Source organism: Pinus tabuliformis, chromosome 1_2 (assembly GCF_031772625.1).
Source record: "Pinus tabuliformis cultivar Carrire ecotype Pingquan chromosome 1_2, CPIR1, whole genome shotgun sequence".
Taxonomy (NCBI): Eukaryota; Viridiplantae; Streptophyta; class Pinopsida; order Pinales; family Pinaceae; genus Pinus; species Pinus tabuliformis.
The window spans coordinates 1,361,484,636-1,361,507,134 of record NC_142298.1 but is presented as its reverse complement, the minus strand read 5'-3'; the positions used below and the strand labels follow the sequence as shown (position 1 = coordinate 1,361,507,134).

Here is a 22,499-nt window from a genome sequence, read left to right as displayed (position 1 = left end):
ATGTGAGTGTGCCCATTGGAAACCTGTGAAAGAATGGAGTTAAGAAGGGAACACACGAACAAATATTCATCACAAACTGGAAGGCAAGTAACCTAGCAATCCAAAATGATGGTTAAACCCACAGCACATTTCAATAAGATTCATACATACATACAAGAAAATAGCTACACATGCATGCGTAAGAAAACAAATAGATATATCATTTATAGTAAACAAGATAGCTGAAATACAATACGACATATGCATGAAATGTATTGCCTCTGTTATATTAAGAAGTGAAAGTTCCAGTCATACAATACAACCATGACCAACCACTAGTTCTGAGAGCGAAATGTTACAGTGATTGCCACCTGCTCCTCTAAAGAGATATACTAGCTCTGTATAGTGGAGAATCCAAGGCTTGTTACATTACTCTCCAAGCTTTCTCTAAGATACTCCTATCAAAAGCTTGGCTGACCAAAAGCCTCTACAATGAGTTATGAGGGACTATTTATAGCAAAGGGTGGGATGACCCTTGACATTCCCCTTTGTGACCATTCATCTACCCTGATGACTCTTCAAATACTCTATGACTGTTACATTCAACTATCAACACTTGAACTTCCACTTGACAATATGTTACATACAATCTGCACATGTACCTGTGTGAGACAAAATGGCTTGAGTAAGCCATGCAAGACATCACTGAAACTCGGACTATTGTGGTAAGACCAACTATTCGACATCCTTGTGATGGTTGACAATGGCGAACAGATGCCAAGATTAGTCGTCCGTGATGTTGTCCATTCGCTCAATGGTGACATTCTGCTGAAAGCGAACTCTTGCCTCCGTTACATCTGGGTACACTGATATGGCTCCTTTTTCCAACTGGTATGACAACATGCACATCATCATCTTGAGCGCAGCTACGTACTAGTAAACATATTAGCTAGTACAAAAGCTAGGGGGTTGTAGCTCCCTTCCAGTAGAAGCTAGAGAACGAGAGAAGGTTGTAGCCTTCTACAGGTAGAAGCCTGTGTAGTGGTATAAGACTGCACCAGTACAAAAATTATAAATAGAATTTTCTTATTATTAAAATAATATAGAGACAACAGCAGCAGGTGGTTTTAACCCACATTGGGGTTCCACCTTATATCTTAGTGTTCTTGTATGTTGCTTAGGTGTGAAGCTTTATTCTGCTTTTACTACACTGTCTAATGAATTCTTGATATACTGATTAAAGTTCAATACATGATAATTTGGGTAAATCTAATGATCTTTGCATATACGCTAGTTGCATTAAGTACAATTGCATATACACACTAGTTGACTGAGTTGAAGTAGTGCATACAAATCAGTTTTGAAAATTAAAGTATTGATCTAATAATATTGATTCACCCCCCCTCTCAGTATTATTTCCAACACAAAAACCGTAGGAAAAATTCCAAAGGCGACTAGCAGAGTAGATGGTGCCACCTCAGCACAGTCTAGTTCACAAAACAAGAAATCACATAAATGAGGGGGTTTCCAATCCCACCACACCTAGGCAATGACCCAAAGTGGAAGTAAATGAAAAACGAGTCACTCAAGTAGTACAACTAAGATGTCACTGGAAAGGATCTACGCGCATGGTATAGGGCGATCCCAGGAGATGTGTAAGACCCACGAAGTGTAAAGTCAAAAGTATAAAAAAGACCCCGGGATGGAAAAAGGCAGATCATAATTTCAGGGGTAATAATCCAAAGAGTTTCCAGAAAATACTGAAGCACCCCATATGTAATACAGGAAAATAATCCACCAAACTACAATATTGCAATTAGTGTGAGAGAGCCTAGATATAGCACCATCACCCAAGAAGCTACCACCAGAAATGTGGGAATTCGACCAAAAAATGGTAGGCGAGTACCGAACAAAAGTCACCAAGAAACTCTGCCACCCTGACACCATCGACCCAACGTCGAAAGACAACAATTGTGCCATAGTCTAGAGACCAGGAAAACTAGTTATGTCGCCCTAGCCCAATGGCCACTCTCAAAGCTCGCGCAACAACACCACCAACATCCAAAGATCTGCCACCATCTAAAACAACATATGCATCCAATATTTTTGAATGGTTGAGAAATGATAATGATTTAATCCACTTATGCCACAATATTTTTTGGTCCTTCTAATCCAATTGCCCCTCAGACCTAGGTTCTGTCTCTATCAAGTCCCCATGCAAATCCTCTTTCTCGAGTGGCATTTGGTTTCTCATGCGGAGGGCCAGAGTGCTCCACCCAGATGAGGAACAGTATGAAAAAAGCATAGAGGAACAATAGAGTTATATGAATAACTTCTAGTAGTGGATAAGGACACATTCAAAATGGTGGTCTGTGTCAACCAGGTAAAAACCAACCTCATTCCAACAGGACAGCCAGAAAACAATCCCACATCGAGCATCTGAAAAACTATAATACGACAACCAGAAAACCAACTGCTATTGCCATGCACGAGGATGAGTATTGGGAAAGAGGAGACATACCCGAAGATAATCAAACAACTAATGTATTCAGAAGAAACACCCAAAAACCCAAAACGTTGTAGTGTCAGTTGTAACTAGTATTCATCCCACCACCATCAACCCTTATCCCATGCTCGTCTCAATCCTGTCATCACCCGTTCAAATCATTGTAGTCTCAGCTGAAACAATTAAACACATATGGCTTCAACATACCCTAACAGAAAGGAGAAACTCCAAAGGTTTGCAATCCCTCAAGCACGTCCATTAGATAATATCCTTAAGGGAATAATGTTCCATAGCAGTAGTGCTCACGTTTCCCTTCCAACCTATCTCCAGCTTGAGACTGTCAACTCTAATTATTTGTCAGATAAAATTGTTATGTAAAAAAAAAAAAAAATTCAATTATTTTTTTAAAGTATATGTTAAATTACAAATAAATTTAAAAATATAAAAATCAAATGTAACATTATAATAATATTACAAATTTTGAGCCCATGGGATGTAGAATATACGATGAGGGATTGTACTCTGAAGTCACTCTATGTTGTGAAGGTTACCGGTTTGAAATTCTGTGGGCAAAAATCCAGCCATGTTAAGGGTTGATATGGTCCAAGTTAGATACGATCATTTTGTGGTTGATTTTGATAGCTTAAATACCCCTAGATCACAATTTTTCAAGCCACAAGTCAAACTTAATATAATTTTTGAAAACTTCAAACAACTGATATATATATATATATATATATATATATATATATATATATATGTGAAAATTACAACATGTGTAATTTTCACCATTTCCATAACTACTAACTTAATTCCACCACACTCGAAATTGAATACAATTAAATAAAAAATACTATAAAAAAAATTAATTTTTAATTTATAAATATTTTATTAAAAAATTGCCACATATATATATATATATATATAATTAATTTACATGTACGATAGAAGAATATTAATTTTACAAATGTGTAACTTTCACCATTCCCACAACTGCTAACTTAATTCCACACACTCCAAATTGAATACAATTAAATAAAAATACTATAAGAAAATTAAACATAATAAAAATATCTAATTTTTAATTTATAAATATTTTATAAAAAAATTACCATATAATTAATTTACATGTACGATAGAAGAATAATATATTTGTTTGAGTTGTCTTAATTGTAATCCAGATACTCAATCTCAATTCTTCCTCGCAGTAGAATATAATGTTTTTATCTAACAAAAATTAAACTGCATACACGTAATTCTCAATCTCCGTCCAATATAAAATTAAAACGCAATAAAAAATAAAACCCACACAACCCATTAGTATATATCTGATAAATATAATTATTAAATATATAATTAAAAGATAAAATTTTGCAGGTTTTCTTTTCTTACAAGGAAAATGTTTGGTTAAAGGATGAAGTTATTCCTTCAGTATATATCTCATGAATATAATTATCAAATATATAATTAAAAGGTAAAATTTTTGATGTTTTATTTTCTTAAGAGGACAATGTTTGGTTAAAGGATGAAATTATTCCTTCATTTTCGAGATAGCTCTACCTTACTTTTATAGGAAGGAAAGCAATTATTTTTTTCTTTTATTTTAAGTTATTGTTATCTAAAGTTAAATCTATTATTAAAGTGAACGGAGAAATGCATCAATGTATTTTTCTAGAGAATGATGCCTTTCCAATAAGTATGAGTTCTATCTATATAGTTGTTTCTTTTGTTTTTTAATAAAAATACAATATCCTATATTCCATATGAATAATATATCGATACTACGAATATATTACTAATATTATCCTTCATGTCACATGCAGAGATTAAACTTGGGAGAGGATTGTATTCCTTCCACCGAACCTCCAACTTCCATTGACATATCATGTTATCATTCCAGACTGTAGTAAAATATCCCATTATTATAAATATGGAATTCTATTATGGTTTTGGAAATATAATATCATTCTGGAACGACGTTTGATCATATTGTTTTTATAATTTGATATAGGTTGGGCGAAACATAAACCTTGTTGATAAGGAGATATTTTTTGTAATCATCAATATATTGATGATGTGTCCACTCATTAAAAAATAAGATTCTTACATACGTAATCACCTTGCTGATCTCAAATTATTCCTTAGTGGAGTTGAAGAAAGGGAAGATTATTCCTTCCTCATCTTGCTGATCTCAGATTATTCCTTCCTTAGTGGAGTTGAAGAAATGCAAGATTATTCCTTCCTAGATGCTTGACTTTTAAAGTGTGTGTGAGCAGGGTAAAGATTTTTCCATGGTGAATGCTGAATGTAAACTGTGTGTACGTGTCGATTTGTCTTACAACTAAGGTAACACTTTTCCCTCCATTCAGGCAAAGATTATTCTTTCTTGGTAAGCGCAGAGTTTATATTGCTTTGTGTTCACTACGTGCATGCTTCTTTGAAGAAGAGATTGCGAAGAGAGAGACAGAGGTGAGGTAGAGAAGTAAACATGGATGGAATCATGGAACCACTGTTGTTGGTTCGCTTATAGAAGAACTTGATGGAATTTCTGATAATTCCAAACAAAACTGAACAAAACAGAACAATACTCAGATTTTTAACACAGCAGAAATAAAAATCGTTTGCGGAATACGGTGTTTCAGCAACGTAGTTTCGTCAGTTGCTGTTTGCAGTGTTTCAGCAACACTCTGTTTTGACGCCGAGAAACTATTTTCTGCTTACGGTGTATCAGCAACACACAAAAAACTTGTATTCATTAACAATAAACCAATTGTTACAAAAATGTCTTCCTCACATATAGGGATTCTCACAAGAGATTATGCTGAAGAGCATCTTCCTCTTGACAGAGGGATTACAACAGGAACGTTTCAGTTCCACAAACCAATTTCTCACTATCTCAGCAAATTACAGTTTCAGCACTGCTCTGCGTTACAGAAAAGACTCTCTATCATTCTTCTAACATTAGAAAGAACTGTTGTTCATTACATTTATATGTTAAAACATATTTGACTTTAAACAATAAAATAATACAAATATCTTCTAAAGCTTATCTTCGTATTGAATGCAACAAGTGGTGATGCCTTTTGAAGAAATGAAGTCGGTTGTTGCAGGGGAATTTAATGCTGAAAATTTAATGCACATTAATGTGGAAAATATCAAGCACAACTTTGAGGCATCCAACAGTCTGGAATATCTACAGCAAATCAGATTTCTGTCCAGCTGTTTATGTTGTAGTTGGAATTAAGTTCCAACAAACTAACTTCAATGGTCTCTGAAATGATCAAAACTTTTCTTTCCCAATGGTTTTGTCACGATGTCAGCGAACTGATCCTCTATTCTGCAACGCTGCAAAACAATCTCACCACTGTTAACCAATTCACGTATGAAGTGAAATTTGGTGTCTATGTGCTTTGTCCTTTTATGAAAAATAGAGTTTTTAGACAATGCTATTGCTGAGCTATTGTCACAGTAAATGGTTGTGCCCTTTTCTTGTTCATGACACAAATCTATGAGAACTCTTCTCAGCCACACTGTTTGGCATGCTGCTGCTGTTGCTGCCACATACTCTGCCTCTGCTGTTGACAAAGACACAACTGGTTGCTTCTTGGAAGCCCATGAGATGGCTCCCGAACCCATATGAAACACATATCCCGATGTGCTTTTCCTATCATCAACACTTCCAGCCCAATCAATGTCAGTGTAACCTCTCAACATGAAACTTTCAGAAGAGGAGTATAAAATACCAAACCCCTTCGTTCCATTCACATACCTTAGAATCCTCTTGGCTGCCTGCCAATGAGTCTCTTTCGGTCTTTCCATAAATCTGGAGATTAAACTCACAACGTGCATAATGTCCAGCCTAGTTGCAGTCAAGTACATAAGGCTGCCAAATATGCTCTTGTACAATTTTGGATCAAAATCCTTGCTACTATCTTCTTTGGTCAATTTCAACCCCATTACAGTTGGAGTCACAGCTGCCTTGCTGTTCTGCATGTTAAATCTTTTCAACACTGCTTCTACATATTTAACTTGAGAAATGAAAACACCATTTTCACTTTGGTCTACTTCAATTCCAAGAAAATATCTTAAGAAGCCCAAGTCATTCATTTCAAATTCACTTTTCATGACTGCTTTAAAATCAGCAATGAGAGAAGCATCATTGCTAGTAAAAATCAAATCATCTACATATAAAACAACAATAAGAATCTTACCGTCATTCTCCTTTATGTAGAGTGTGGGTTCACCATCACACTTATCAAACCCATTCTCAACCAGATGAGCATCTATTCTGCTGTACCATGCTCTTGGAGCTTGCTTCAGCCCATAAAGAGCCTTCTTCAGTTTGCAGACTTTATGCTCTTGGCCTTCAACTTCATAGCCTGGAGGTTGTTCAACATAAACCTCTTCTTTTAACACTCCATTCAGGAATGCAGATTTAACATCCATTTGATAAATCTTCCATTTGTGTTGTGATGCAATAGACAACACTGTTCTGACTGTTTCCATCCTTGCTACTGGTGCAAAGGTTTCATCATAGTCTTTGCCTTGTTGCTGCGTGTAGCCTTTCACAACAAGTCTTGCTTTGTGCTTGTCAATCTTGCCTTCAGCATTGATTTTGGTCTTATAGACCCACTTAACTCCAATGGCATCTTTGCCTTCAGGGAGGTCCACTAACTCCCATGTTTTACTCTTCTCAATTGCACCAATTTCTTCATTCATTGATTCAATCCATTTATCTTCATTTACAGCATCTTCAAAATGAACTGGGTCATCAACATGACAATGCAAAGCGAGTAATGAATTCAGACCGGTATTGTTACTTACCTCTCTTTGTTTATAAATCTCATTCAGATTTCTGAATCTTGGTCTTCTTGGTGTGCTTGGAGTTCCATCCGAACTTGAGGGTATTTCTGATCCCTGTGGTGTGCTTGGAGAAGCACTTCCTTGACTTCTCAACGTTGTTCGAATTCCAGCGTGTGGTGTGGTTTGTTGTACTTGCTGTGGTGGAGGAGGAGCCACCAAGGAAGGATTATTTGTTGCTATCCCTTCCTCTTCTTCTTCGTGAGACACAATTGTCTTCACATTCACTGTCTTCTCTAAGCTTCCATCCCAAGCTTCATCTTCAATGAACTGCAAATCTCTGCTTACTATCAATTTCTTGGTGGATGGATTATAGAGTTTGTATGCTTTTGACTCATCACAATAGCCAATAAAGACACACTTCTCCCCCTTACTGTCAAGCTTCTTCCTTAGCTGATCTGGTACATGTGCATATGCTACACAACCAAATACTTTCATGTGAGTGACAGTTTGCTTTTGACCACTCCATGCTTCTTCTGGTATTTTTTTCATGACAGCTTTAGTTGGGCATCTATTCAAGATGTAAACTATGCAAATGACAGCTTCTGCCCAATACTCATGCGGCAAGTGTTTTGCCTTCAGCATACTTCTGACCATGTCAAGAATGGTCCTATTCTTCCTTTCGGCAACACCGTTTTGCTGAGGTGTATACCTCGCGGTGAACTGCTTTTGTATGCCATTCTCTCTGCAAAAACGCAGAAAGTCTTTGGAGATGTACTCTCCTCCTCTATCTGTTCTGAGCACTTTGATATAATGCCCACACTGCTTCTCAACAAGAGTTTTGAAGTGGCAGAATTTCTCAAACACTTCACTCTTCTGTTTCAGCATATACACCCATGTCTTTCTGGTGTAATCATCAATGAAAGTTAAAACATATTTATTTCCAGCAAATGATGGTATTTGCATCGGTCCACACACATCAGAGTGAACAATTTCCAAGGGTGCTTTTGCCCTTATACTCTTTCCTGCTGGAAAGCTTTCTTTGTGTTGCTTGCCCAAGATGCAGCCTTCACAAAGGCTGTCCGGTTTCTCGATCAATGGCAATCCCTTTACCATTCCCTTTCTACGCAACAGATTCAAGCCTCCGAAATTGAGATGTCCAAATCTCAAATGCCACAACCAATTCTCATCTTTCACTTGTTCCTGAAAGACTTCTTGTGTTACAGTTGCAATAGTTCTTCCTTCCTTCAAATCTGCCCTAAGTTTGAGAGGAAACATTCTATTGTTGGTCATCTGAACCTGTGCAATGATCTTCTTACTTGGAGGTATGTCTCTGATTGTACACATATCATCTTTGAAGAACACATTGTAACCTTTGTTAATGAGCTATCCAATTCTCAAAAGATTACATTTCAGACCAGGTACATAGTATACGTCTAGCACAATCATCTGTTCTCCATTTCTTGCTTGGATACTGACTCTGCCCTTACCCTTGACAGATATCTTACTATCAGTTCCTGTTGTTACCTCAGATTTCACATTTTCATCCAGATTGGCAAACATTGCAATATTTCCAGTCATGTGATTACTACAACCTGAGTCTAAGAACCAAAAATCTTCTTGTTTGTCTTGTGCAATGTTACATGTTAACAGCACAATCTTTGGATTTTTATCTTCTTCATTTGCAAAATTAGCATTCTGCCTACTATTCATGTCATTTTGTTTTTACCTACATTAATTGGCGTAGTGCCCATATTTCTTACAATAATGACATTGGACTTGGAATTTGTCATACCTTTGTCCATGAGCTTGCTATTTGCTTGAACCTTCATCTTAGTTTTGATTGCAGCTCCTTTCGCTTATGCTTGCAGGATTATTGTGGCCTTTGTTTTGGCTTCTTCCACGACCTCTGTTATTTGCTCTACCTCGACCTTTTCCTTGGCCAAAAGATATCTAAGCCTTCAATGCTTTCTCAAAAAAGGAATCTGTTCCTCTACTCAGTCTGTGTTCATGAGACAAAAGAGAAGCACTCAGTTCATCTACCGTGAACTCTGAGAGATCCTTTGTTTCTTCTATTGCTGCCACAATAGATTGAAACCTTGAGGGTAAAATTCTCAAGATCTTCTCTACAATCCTTCTTTCTTCAAGAATCTCACCATGATATCTTATCTGGGTTATCAACCTAATAACCTGAGTGAAGAATGAATCTATTGTATCAGATTCCTTCATGCTGAGTGTTTCAAAGTCTCTCCTCAACATCTGCAACTTTGCAGTCTTCACCTTCTCCATGCCTTGATAGGCAGTTTTGAGAATATCCCATGCCTCCTTGGACTTTGTTGCTGCTGAAATCCGTGGAAAAACACTTTCATGTACTGATTGGAAGAGAAAAAAGAGAGCTTTGGCATCCTTCTTCCTATCGCTCTTCAACTGGTCTCTTTCTGCTATTGTCAAAGCAGCCAACGCTGTTGCATCTGCAGGTTCAGCATAGCCAGTTTCAACCAGCGCCCATATTCCTTGAGAAGCAAACAATGCTTTCATTGTTATGGACCAATAACTGTGATTTTTCCCATTAAACTGTGGCAGTTGGGAATTTTTCAAACCAGTTCCAGCATCTGCCATCTTAACCTGTATAAATAAAGAAGAGATACTGACTATATAAATAAAAACAAGCAAAAACTTCTCTGCTGGAGAAAATCTGCTCAATAAGCTTCTTACAGCTCCTACAGTGAAAAAACAAACTCTGTTTTTGACTCACTGAGTGCCTAGACTGGCTCTGATACCATGATGGAATTTCTAATAATTCCAAAAAAACAGAACAATACTATGTTTCTAACACAGCGGAAATAAAAATCGTTTGCGAAATACGGTGTTTCAGCAACGCAGTTTCGTCAATTGTTGTTTGCATTGTTTCAGCAACGCTGAAATTGGTGTTTCAGCAACGTTGAAACTGGTGTTTCAGCAACACTCTGTTTTGACGCCGAGAAACTATTTTCTGCTTATGGTGTATCAGCAACACACAAAAAACTTGTATTCATTAACAATAAACCAACTGTTACAAAAATGTCTTCCTCACATAGAGGGATTCTCACAAGAGATTATGCTGAAGAGCATCTTCCTCTTGACAACAGGAACGCTTCAGTTCCACAAACCAATTTCTCACTATCTCAAAAAATTACAGTTTCAGCACTGCTGTGCGTTACAGAAAAGACTCTCTATCATTCTTCTAACATTAGAAAGAACTGTTGTACATTACATTTATATGTTAAAACATATTTGACTTTAAATAATAAAAAAATACAAATATCTTCTAAAGCTTATCTGCGTATTGAATGCAGTAAGCGGTGATGCCTTTTGAAGAAATGAAGTCGGCTGTTGCAGGGGAATTTAATGCTGAAAATTTAATGCACATTAATGTGGAAAATATCAAGCACGACTTTGAGGCATCCAACAGTCTGGAATATCTACAGCAAATCGGATTTCTGTCCAGCGGTTTATGTTGCAGTTGGAATTAAATTCCAACAAACTAACTTCAATGGTCTCTGAATATTTTTTAGAAGAGGTGTCTCTTATTAGTAGTTTCGGGGAGGATTTCGACAGCCTCTGTGATGAGCTTGAGAACATTTAGTCGCTGCTGAAAGACGCTGAAGGTAAGAAGAACTCCACTTCAGTTTGCAATTGGCTTGAGAAACTTGAGGATTTTCTGGACGATGCTGTCGACATGGTGGAGGAATGCCAAGCAGGTGGGAGCTTTTGGAACCCCATCTTCCATCATAAGGTGGGGCGCAAGATGAAGTAGTTAAATGAGGGGATTACAAAGAAAAAGTTGAGTGCCAAATATCTCAAATATGTTGCCTCTCTCCTAGATGTGAATGCTCGTCTTGAATCTAATTCACAAGTCAAAAAGGAAAGATTGAATGCCATTGTTCATCCTGTGGGCATGGAAGTTGACATTCAAAAGATTACTGATTTGATAGTGAAGGACTTGGACGGCCCTCGGTTGATTGCCGTTGTGGGCATGGGAGGCCAAGGCAAAACTCTTCTGGTCCAAAGTGTCTTTAACCAGGAGAGAGTTGATCAACATTTTGACCATTGTTTTTCGGTGGTAGTATCTCAGAAATTGGATCTTGAGAATGTACTCAACCAAATGGGAAGGCCTATAAAACTTAAGGATATCAGCAAGGAAAAGATTAAGTAGCTCTTTGGTGATTTAGAAGGAAAACGGTGTCTGTTTGTTTTCGATGATGTGTGGGATAAGGAAGTTCTAATTGAGTTGCTTGAGAGGATTGTTTGGCCAATCAAAAGCGATTATAAGATTATCATCACCACCCGTCATAGAATAGTCACCACCCATCATAGAATAGTTGCAACAGATTTGCAGGATCAGCTTCGTATCCATGACATGAAGAATTTATCTGAAGAAGAGAGGTGGGAGCTGTTCTGCATTCATGCATTCCCAGACTGTCCAGACCACCTTCCTCCACCGGAGCTGCCAAAAGGCACCATCCTTCTTATTTTAGCAAAATGTGGTGGGTTGCCGTTGGCTATCAAAACAATAGCAGCATCTATGGCAAGAGTACGGCGGGTTCCTAATGACTGGAATGGGATGGGACGGGTTATCAACACAATGAGCAACATGGTTGTGCCCCTTCTGAGATTAAGTTACGAGGTTTTGCCAGCTGATCTCAAGCCGTGTTTTCTGTATTTTTCACTTTTTCCCAAAGGTGTTGAAATAGAATGTGAATATTTTGTATATATGTGGATTGGTCAAGGACTTTTTTCTTCCCAAGTCCAGGACGCATACGATGTAGGACATTCGTACATAGACAAACTTATTGATCGATGTTTAATAGAAGTTTCACAAGTTGGTGGGGATGATCGAGTAGAGCGTTGTAAAATTCATGACTTGTTTCATGATTTAGCTATTTCTGAATCCCTCAAACAAACTAAATGCTTGTTAAACCCACTAGAACAATGGGAAAAATTACCAGTAAAATATTGCAGGGGCTTGCGTAGAATTTCAGTGATTAAAATTGATTTTGTTGGCATTATGATACATATGTTGTACTTGATGGCAACCCACTCATCTCAGATAATAAATTATAGTGTAGAGAAAAGTTCACGCACTTACATGCAGAGAAACGTTTATTTCATGTAGAGAAAAGTTCACGCACTTTTATGCAGAGAAAAGTTTATTTCATGTAGAGAAAAGTTCACGCAATTTTATGCAGAGAAAAGTTTATTTCATGTAGAGAAAAAGTTCATGCACTTTCATGCAAGGAAAAGCGCGTATATGTTGGAGAACTTACCTTTGGTCCATGGTAGTTAGTCCTTGGTATTTGAACCTATGGTTTTGGACCATGGTACGCACTTTCATGCAAGGAAAAGTGCGTATATGTTGGAGAACTTACCTTTGGTCCATGGTAGTTAGTCCTTGGTATTTGAACCTATGAGGAAAAGCGCGTATATGTTGGAGAACTTACCTTTGGTCCATGGTAGTTAGTCCTTGGTATTTGAACCTATGGTTTTGGACCATGGTACGCACTTTCATGCAAGGAAAAGCGCATATATGTTGGAGAACTTACCTTTGGTCCATGGTAGTTAGTTCTTGGTATTTGAACCTATGGTTTTGGACCATGGTACCTCGTCAAAAGTGTTGATCTCACGCACTTTCATGGTTGGTTCATGGTATTAGTCCGACAATTTTTGATCCTATGGTTTTGGCCCGTGGTATTGCATCCAAAAGTGTTGATCTCACGCACTTTCATGGTTGGTTCATGGTATTAGTCCAACAATTTTTTGATCCTATCGTTTTGGACCGTGGTATTGAGAAAGGACTAAGGCTATAAAAGAGGAAGGAGATCATTTGGCAAGGCATCTTCTGAATTATCGAATATCTGATAAAGTGCTAGATCTGGAATATTGTGATTGGGTTATGGTGCAGATCTGGATCTAAATGAAGAAGGAACCTGAGCGTAAGGAGAAGGATAAGTTCTATTGATGGGTCAAAATCTGAAGGCTGGAATAGTGGTATCTCTATATGATTTTGATCTGTGATATGTGGCATACGCTTGATCTATAAATCTAATAATCTGGGTCTGAATTATTGATGCATGTTTATTTTACACATGTTATGATCTGGGTATGTCTGATGTAACAACTGCAAAGTTATAAGGAAATATTTGCAGATCTGTATGCGGGTTGGCTTTGGTGAAATCAGAGATTGATGATGCAAGTGTAGTTGATGGGTTTTTGATGTTCCTGGATCCAGTTTGAAAATTAATGAAAAGTGGTCCTTGAAAGAAAAGAAGTAGGGGGTTGTAGCTCCCTTCCAGGAGAGACTGGAAAACTAAAGAGAGAGTTGTAGCTCTCTGCAGGTTGTAGCCTGCGTACTGGTAAAGGACTGCACCAGTACAAAATCATTGTAAAAGGAGTTTCTTATTAAAAGAAGATAGAGACATATTGCAGCAGGTGGTTTTCACCCACATTGGGTTTCCACCTTATATCTGGTGTTCTTTTGTGTGACTAATTGCTTTTCTTATTCCTGCTCATTATTTTATGATTCTGACATACAAAGTAATGATCAATATTTGAACAATTATTCAAAGTATAAATAAGGAAGATATATTGAAAAGAATTTGATAATACTGATTCACCCCCCCTCTCAGTATTATTTCCAACAATTGGTATCAGAGCAGGTCCTTCTGAAGAAGCTTGATCGCTTGAAGGAAGATCTAACATCATGAGCAACTACGAGAGGGAAGCATCAATCAGGCCACCGATTTTTGATGGGACAAACTTCGTATATTGGAAGGTAAGAGTTACTGCCTATCTTCAATCTTTGGGTACAGAAGTATGGGACATTATAGAAACAGGGTATACTTTTCCATCAGCTACTCCTACAGATTCAGCTGAGAAGAAGAAATATGAAACAAATGCAAAGGAAGTTAATACTCTTCTAGGATGTCTATCTCAATCTGAATTCGTGAAGGTTATGCAATATAAATCTGCAAAAGAAATATGGGACAAGATTGTTTTGAGCTACGAAGGAGATGAACAGGTAAAACGTGCAAAACTTCAAACCCTCAGGATTTAGTATGAGAATCTCAGAATGTATAATGATGAAAGTGTGGCTAACTATTTTCTTCGTGTGGATGAGATTGTTAATTGTATGAAAAATTTGGGTGAAGAAATAAAAGAGGCTGTTGTGGTTGAAAAAGTTCTAAGATCTTTGTCACCTAGGTTTGAATCTAAAGTTTCTGCTATAGAAGAAAAGGAGAATCTACAACATCTTAAAATGTCACAACTACATGGAATTCTAACTGCTTATGAAATGAGAAAAGGAGGTCCATCTGACAGGAAAGAAGCTGCCTTCAAGGCTTCAGGTAAAGGAGAGTACTATGAATCAGGACATGGGTCAGAAGAAGAAGAAGAATCAAATTTTGTCAGAAATCTTCAACGGGGTGCTGGACGGTTCAGAGGTAAGTTACCCTTCAAATGCTTTTCTTGTGGAAGAGTAGGTCACTATGCTGCCAAATGTCCTCATAAGGATAAGATCGACAAGGGAAAGGAACCTATTAGATGGAACAAGAAACAGAATGCAAATAAGAAAAGCTACTACACTCATGAAGACAGTGATGGTCTATCAAACAGTGATGAAGATGAACGAGGTAATGACTATAAACTTTTAATGGCCTTTGAAGATGATGATTACATGGATGCTATAGATGTGGATAGTTTTCATGAAGAGATTTCTAGACTTAAGACATGTATAGAAGAAAAGAATATGATCATTGATACTCTACAATTTCAAATTGATGAAAAAGAAAAATATCTTGAAAATTTAGAAGGTGAAATTGTTGGCCTTAGAAAATAAATTGAGAAAACAAAGGCTATTAATCTTAAGTTTGTCAAAGGATCTGAAACTCTGGATGAGATCATCAATGTACAGCGTTCTCCACTAAACAAGACAGGTCTGGGGTATAATGGAGAAACATCTCAAGCATCCACCTCAAAGAGTTATCTTGATGCAGCAAGAAGGAATGAGCAAAAGCACAATGGAGATCACCAGGTAAAGCAGGGACGAATTACATCAAGAATGAACAAAGACTATCAGGTAAACCAGGGGCAATCTGTCTTAAGGATGAACAAAAGCTACAACCAGCCACAGGTAAAATATTCTCAATTTGCTTCAAGAATGGATGACAATAGAAATTACAATCATTTGGCCGGTAGATTCGATAATTGCAGAAGTTTCTTCAATGGGCAATGTTTCTCTTGCCATAACTTTGGTCACAAAGTAGCTCAATGTGTTGCATATAAAACAATCATGACTAGAGAAGCTCAAAAACAAAGAAGTATGATCGGGATTACAAAAAGGACCTATAACAACTTTTCGGCTCTTGAAAATGAAGTTGAATGTTCTATTTGCAATAACTTTGGTCATGAAGATTCTGAATGCAGGAGCAGGTTTCAGCAGACAAAGGAACAAGCCTCAAGCACCAGAACATGGAGAATAAAGGAACCACAAACAGAAAGATGTGGGATAGCCTTTTATGCAGAGGGACAAGAAAATCTATGGTACATCGACAGTGGATGTTCGAAGCATATGACAGGTGATAAAGAAAAACTTGAATCATATTCTGCTTTAGAAAAGGGAAAGAAAGTTTCTTTTGGAAATGATACTCCAGCAGCTATAAAAGGAAAAGGCACAGCTCAGTTAAAAGAAAAGGTCAAAGCTGGAAATGTTTTGTATGTTGATGGCTTGAAGCATAACCTTCTGAGTGTCAGTCAGATGTGCGATCAAGGAACCAAGGTAATATTTCGATCAAATGGATGTAGCGTTCGTGATCTTGATACAGGGAAAACAGTGATCAAAGGTAGAAGAACTCCAAATAATCTATACATATTTGAAGAAGGACAACAACAATGCTATTTGAGCAAGGATGATGAGCACTGGTTATGGCATCGGAGGTTGGGGCATCTAAGCTTTTCACAAATAAGGAAAGCATGCAAATATCAGGCAGTTCGTGGTCTTCCAGATATCAAAATTCCAGACAACACCATATGCAAATCATGTCAGTTTGGAAAGCAAACCAGAACTAACTTTCCAGAGAAGGAAGGATCAGCTAGCATGCCTCTTGAGCTAGTCCATACAGATGTATGTGGTCCATTTAGGAAAAGGACACCTCGAGGAGAAGAATACTTGATATTATTCATTGACGATTTCTCCAGGTTTGTTTGGTTAGGACTTATGAAGTAAAAAGACGAAGCATTCGAGAAATTCAAATCCTTCAAAGCCTTGGTTGAAAATGAATCAGGTTACCAAATTAAGTGCCTCAGGTCTGACAGAGGTGGGGAGTTTACCTCAAATGAATTTTTTGATTTCTGTGAAGAACATGGGATAAGAAGAGAATTCTCTACAGCTAGAACTCCTCAGCAAAATGGAGTGGTGGAAAGGATGAACAGAACAGTCCAACAAATGGCTCGTGCTATGCTGGATGAGTCTGGAACTCCCGCAACTCTCTGGGGTGAAGCCGCATATGCTGCAGTTGTTATTCTCAACAAAACAAATGTCCGAGTGAACAGCACTCAAACTCCTCATGAGCTTTGGTATGGTGAGACTCCTTCGGTAAAGCACTTCAAAATCTTTGGGAGCAAATGCTATATTAAGAATACTGATGAGCAACTTGGCAAACTTGAACCTAGAGTAGATGAAGGCATTCTTCTTGGTTATTCTCCACATAGTAAAGCATATAAGTGCTACAATAAAAGACTTGGAAGAATTGTTGACAACATTGATGTAGTGGTTGATGAAAAGGGATACATTCCTAGGCAAGTAAATCATGAAAATATCTAAGAAGATGAAGACTACCCTCAAAGACAGAATGATGAAGAAGAAGAACCTCAAGGAGCACCAAAGGAACAGATAAGAATAGAAGAGAAGACTCCATCCCAGTACGTTCAGAAGAATCATCCAGAATCTCATATTTTGGGGCAAAAAGAAGCAGGTGTACAAACAAGAAGAACAATTGCAGAAGCTTCAAGCTATTTGGCATTACTTTCCTCCACTGAACCACAAAATGTAAAAGAGGCATGCAAAGATGAATGTTGGGTCAAAGCAATGGATGAAGAACTTGAGCAGATTGAAAAGAACAACACTTGGGAGTTGGTTCCTAGACCAAAGGATAAGAATGTTATAGGGACAAAATGGGTCTTCAAAAATAAGTTGAATGAAAATGGGGAAGTAATTAGAAACAAGGCAAGACTTGTCTGTAAAGGGTATGCGCAGCAAGAAGGAATATATTTTGAGGAAACTTTTGCTCCCGTTGCAAGACTTGAGGCCATCCGAATGTTCCTTGCTCTCTCAAGCTTTCAAAAGTTCAAAGTATTTCAAATGGACGTGAAATCAGCCTTTCTGAATGGAGACTTAGAAGAAGAAGTATACATTGAGCAGCTAGATGGTTTCATTCTTGGAAATGATCCAAATCTCGTATGCAGATTGAAAAAGGCTCTCTTTGGTCTTAAACAAGCTCCAAGGGCTTGGTAATATCGTTTGGACAAATATCTTCATCAACAAGGTTTTTCAAAAGGATCAGCAGATAGCAATCTTTATATAAAAATTGAAAATGACAAATTGCTAATACTTGTTGTGTATGTAGATGACATTATCTTTGGTAGCAATGAAGAATCTATGAGTCAAAGCTTTGCCTTGGTGATGCAGAAAGAATTCGAAATGTCCTTGCTTGGAGAATTGACATATTTTCTTGGTTTGCAAATCCAACAAAATGAAGGAGGGATCTTCTTGTCTGAAACCAAGTATCTCAAGCAGATTTTGAAGAAATATGGTATGGAAGAAGCAAAACCAGTATGTACACCCATGGTCACAGGATGTAACCTCAGTGCAAATGATGAATCAGCAGCAGTGCATCAACCAACTTACAGATCTATGATTGGAAGTCTACTTTATTTGACAGGTACTCGACCAGACATCATGCATGCAGTGGGAATAGTTGGAAGATTTCAAGCAAATCCAAAGGAAACTCATCTTCAGGCAGTAAAGAGAATCTTCAAATATCTTCAAGGGACTCAAAACTATGGCTTATGGTATCCTAGAGATACAGATCTCACACTTCATGCTTATACAGATGCAGATTGGGACGGAAGTGTGGATGACAGGAAAAGCACAAGTGGTGGTACATTCTTTATGGGTTCCAAATTAGTATCTTGGTTCAGCAAGAAACAGAGTTCGATTGCCTTGTCTACAGCTGAAGCAGAATATGTTGTTGCTGCATCTTGTTGCACTCAACTCCTTTGGATGATGCAGACCTTGCAGGATTTTTAAATCACTTGTACACCACCCATCTCCATCTTATGTGATAATACAAGTGAAATCAGCATTTCAAAGAACCCAGTCATGCATTCAAAAACCAAGCACATACCAATCAAGTATCACTTTCTCCGGGAACAAGTGCTTGAACAAAAGGTCAAGTTGGAGTATGTTCCTTCTAAGGAACAGGTTGCTGATATACTCACCAAACCATTGCCTAGGGAGACCTTTGAATACCTCAGGCAAAAGCTGGGGGTTGTTGATGCATCATCTTGTTGTTGAATCTCTTCTGATTGTTGGTTGTACGCAAGGTTCATTTGAAGTATATGCGTACATGTGCTGGGTTGCGGATTGGTCAAAGATCGAATGGCACAGGTTCAGGGGGAGCATATCATGAATTGTTGGCATTATGGAGGAAGTACAGAAGGAGATCATGGATGTTGGTCTGAATATTGTTGCAATACGTCTCTATCTCTTTCATGGTCATGGATTATGGTTCTTCTTTGCAGATCTGGTTTATAGTCAGGGGGAGCATAACCCTTTGCCCTTGATGTCAAAGGGGGAGAGTGATTGGTTGTTGTTGCCATCAAGTCCAAAGGGGGAGATTGTTGGCATTATGATACATATGTTGTACTTGATGGCAACCCACTCATCTCAGATAATAAATTATAGTGTAGAGAAACGTTCACGCACTTATATGCAGAGAAAAGTTTATTTCATGTAGAGAAAAGTTCACGCATTTTTATGCAGAGAAAAGTTTATTTCATGTAGAGAAAAGTTCACGCACTTTTATGCAGAGAAAAGTTTATTTCATGTAGAGAAAAAGTTCACGCACTTTCATGCAAGGAAAAGCGCATATATGTTGGAGAACTTACCTTTGGTCCATGGTAGTTAGTCCTTGGTATTTGAACCTATGGTTTTGGACCATGGTAAGCACTTTCATGCAAGGAAAAGTGCGTATATGTTGGAGAACTTACCTTTGGTCCATGGTAGTTAGTCCTTGGTATTTGAACCTATGAGGAAAAGCGCGTATATGTTGGAGAGCTTACCTTTGGTCCATGGTAGTTAGTCCTTGGTATTTGAACCTATGGTTTTGGACCGTGGTACGCACTTTCATGCAAGGAAAAGCGCGTATATGTTGGAGAACTTACCTTTGGTCCATGGTAGTTAGTCCTTGGTATTTGAACCTATGGTTTTGGACCATGGTACCTCGTCAAAAGTGTTGATCTCACGCACTTTCATGGTTGGTTCATGGTATTAGTCCGACAGTTTTTGATCCTATGGTTTTGGCCCGTGGTATTGCATCCAAAAGTGTTGATCTCACGCACTTTCATGGTTGGTTCATGGTATTAGTCCAACAGTTTTTTGATCCTATGGTTTTGGACCGTGGTATTGAGAAAGGACTAAGGCTATAAAAGAGGAAGGAGATCATTTGGCAAGGCAACTTCTAAATTATCGAATATCTGATAAAGTGCTAGATCTGGAATATTGTGATTGGGTTATGGTGCAGATCTGGATCTGAATGAAGAAGGAACCTAAGCGTAAGGAGAAGGATAAGTTCTATTGATGGGTCAAAATCTGAAGGCTGGAATAGTGGTATCTCTATATGATTTTGATCTGTGATATGTGGCATATGCTTGATCTATAAATCTAATAATCTGGGTCTGAATTATTGATGCATGTTTATTTTACACATGTTATGATCTAGGTATGTCTGATGTAACAACTACAAAGTTATAAGGAAATATTTGCAGATCTGTATGCGGGTTGGATTTGGTGAAATCAGAGATTGATGATGCAAGTGTAGTTGATGGGTTTTTGATGTTCCTGGATCCAGTTTGAAAATTAATGAAAAGCGGTCCTTGAAAGAAAAGAAGTAGGGGGTTGTAGCTCCCTTCCAGGAGAGACTGGAAAACGAAAGAGAGAGTTGTAGCTCTCTGCAGGTTGTAGCCTGCGTACTGGTAAAGGACTGCACCAGTAAAAAATCATTGTAAAAGGAGTTTCTTATTAAAAGAAGATAGAGACATATTGCAGCAGGTGGTTTTCACCCACATTGGGTTTCCACCTTATATCTGGTGTTCTTTTGTGTGACTAATTGCTTTTTTTGTTCCTGCTCATTATTTTATGATTCTGACATACAAAGTAATGATCAATATTTGAAGAATTATTCAAAGTATAAATAAGGAAGATATATTGAAAAGAATTTGATAATACTGATTCACCCTCCCTCTCAGTATTATTTCCAACAGATTTATCGGCAATCAAGGAGAACATCCACTGTCCAGGTCTCCGCACTTTACTGTTATCTGAAAATTTCTCTCTCACAACAGTATCTGCAAGTTTCTTTAACAATCTGACACACCTCAGAGTGTTAGATTTAAGTCAGACTTCCATCAGTTCATTGCCCAAATCTATTGGGAAATTAAAGCATTTAAGGCATTTGAATTTGTCCCTAACAGATATCTCAGTGCTGCCAGAGTTCATGACTGGTTTGAGGCGCCTTCAGTTTCTCGATGTGAGTCGTTGTTCCAAGCTAACAAAGCTGCATTCAGGTATAGGAGAGCACAAATCTATGCTATATCTAAATGTGAAGAGTTGTGAATATTTGGAGTGGTTTCCTAAGGGAATATCAGGGCTCCACCATATGCAGACGCTGAAATTGAAAATTATTGTATCCAATTCCCCTGCCAATGCCCAAGCCAAATCTAAAGTCTTACAATTGGGAGATCTCAAAGATTTGACCCCTCTGCAACAGCTATCATTAGAAGTTAACTATTTTAGTTTGCAGATTACTGTGGTGTGATTTTTGAAAGGAGTTCGGATTTTCCACAGTGTTCATGTTTTGTAGTCGACGTTTCGAGTCTGAAACTAGACTCATCATCAGGACCTTCTTCTATTCATCTGGAGGAGGGGACTTTTGGGGGCATGAAAAGGATGCAGAGACTCTCCTTCATAAATTGTAAAACTAGTCCGTGCCTCATTCTTCCTAAGGACATGGAAGTCATGGAACATTTTAAAGCAGTTCACCTCCTTGGATGCGTGTTTCCCAGGTGGATATCTGGACTTCAAAACTTGATGGACCTGGAATTACAACACGATAACTCCATGGGCGATGCTTATAAAGGACTAGAAAAGACTGTTAATCTGAAAAAGTTACACTTATCACAAAATGACAATTGCATTGAGTTTCCAGTGGAATTTGGAGAAGGTATGGCATTTCCAAAGCTGGAAGAGCTCATCGTAGGCCATTTTCGTGGTTTGAAAAAGTTTCCACCGTTGCAGGATACAGCAATGCCAATGTTAAAGTATTTCAGACTCAAATGGTGCAACGAACTGAAAAATATAGCCCAAGGATTAGAGCGCCTCAAGAGTCATGAAGAAGTAGAGCTACTGAGGAGTGTAAGCCCCCCTGACCTTTGGGAACGTCAATGGCTACTAGCTTTGAAAGAGCGCCATATTAAGCTCAGAGTGTCCCCATACGATCAACCTACAATTGATGAAATTGACAGAGAAGATATAGCAATCCATGAAAATTGACAACAACAAATCAGAGTACACTTCCATGATCCTACACTTGTTGCATGGTTATGTAAAGCAGGTATAATTGAAGTAGGAAATTAGAGATATAAATTCTATAATAGGATGCTTCAATTTAAATTTTATATTTTAGATGGTCAAACTTGTAATTACAAGCTGTTTTTATGTTTGGAAAGTTTGTTTTAGCTTATATTTCAAGCAGCCAGGCTGCAGAGCAACAAGTGCTATCTTATTTGAGAGAGACTGTCATCAATTAAAAAAAATTAATATGGTTGCTTGTATCCGGGTTATAACGTGTATCACACTTATCCATTTATGTTTAGGACACCATATCATCCAAAAGATTTTTGT

General features: G+C 37.8%; 1 protein-coding gene across 1 annotated transcript in view; it reads left to right on the top strand.

The window, feature by feature from the left end:
* The window catches only part of LOC149211293 (putative disease resistance protein RGA4), a 30,840-nt gene extending 9,426 nt beyond the window's left edge, over positions 1-21,414 (top strand). The window contains exons 2-5 of the mRNA XM_089399247.1: positions 10,911-11,060; positions 11,109-11,417; positions 11,541-12,174; positions 20,861-21,414. Of these exons, the coding sequence (XP_089255373.1) occupies positions 10,911-11,060; positions 11,109-11,417; positions 11,541-12,174; positions 20,861-21,414 (1,647 nt within the window). The remainder of the gene's footprint in view (positions 1-10,910; positions 11,061-11,108; positions 11,418-11,540; positions 12,175-20,860) is intronic.
* The last annotated feature ends 1,085 nt before the right edge of the window (positions 21,415-22,499 follow it).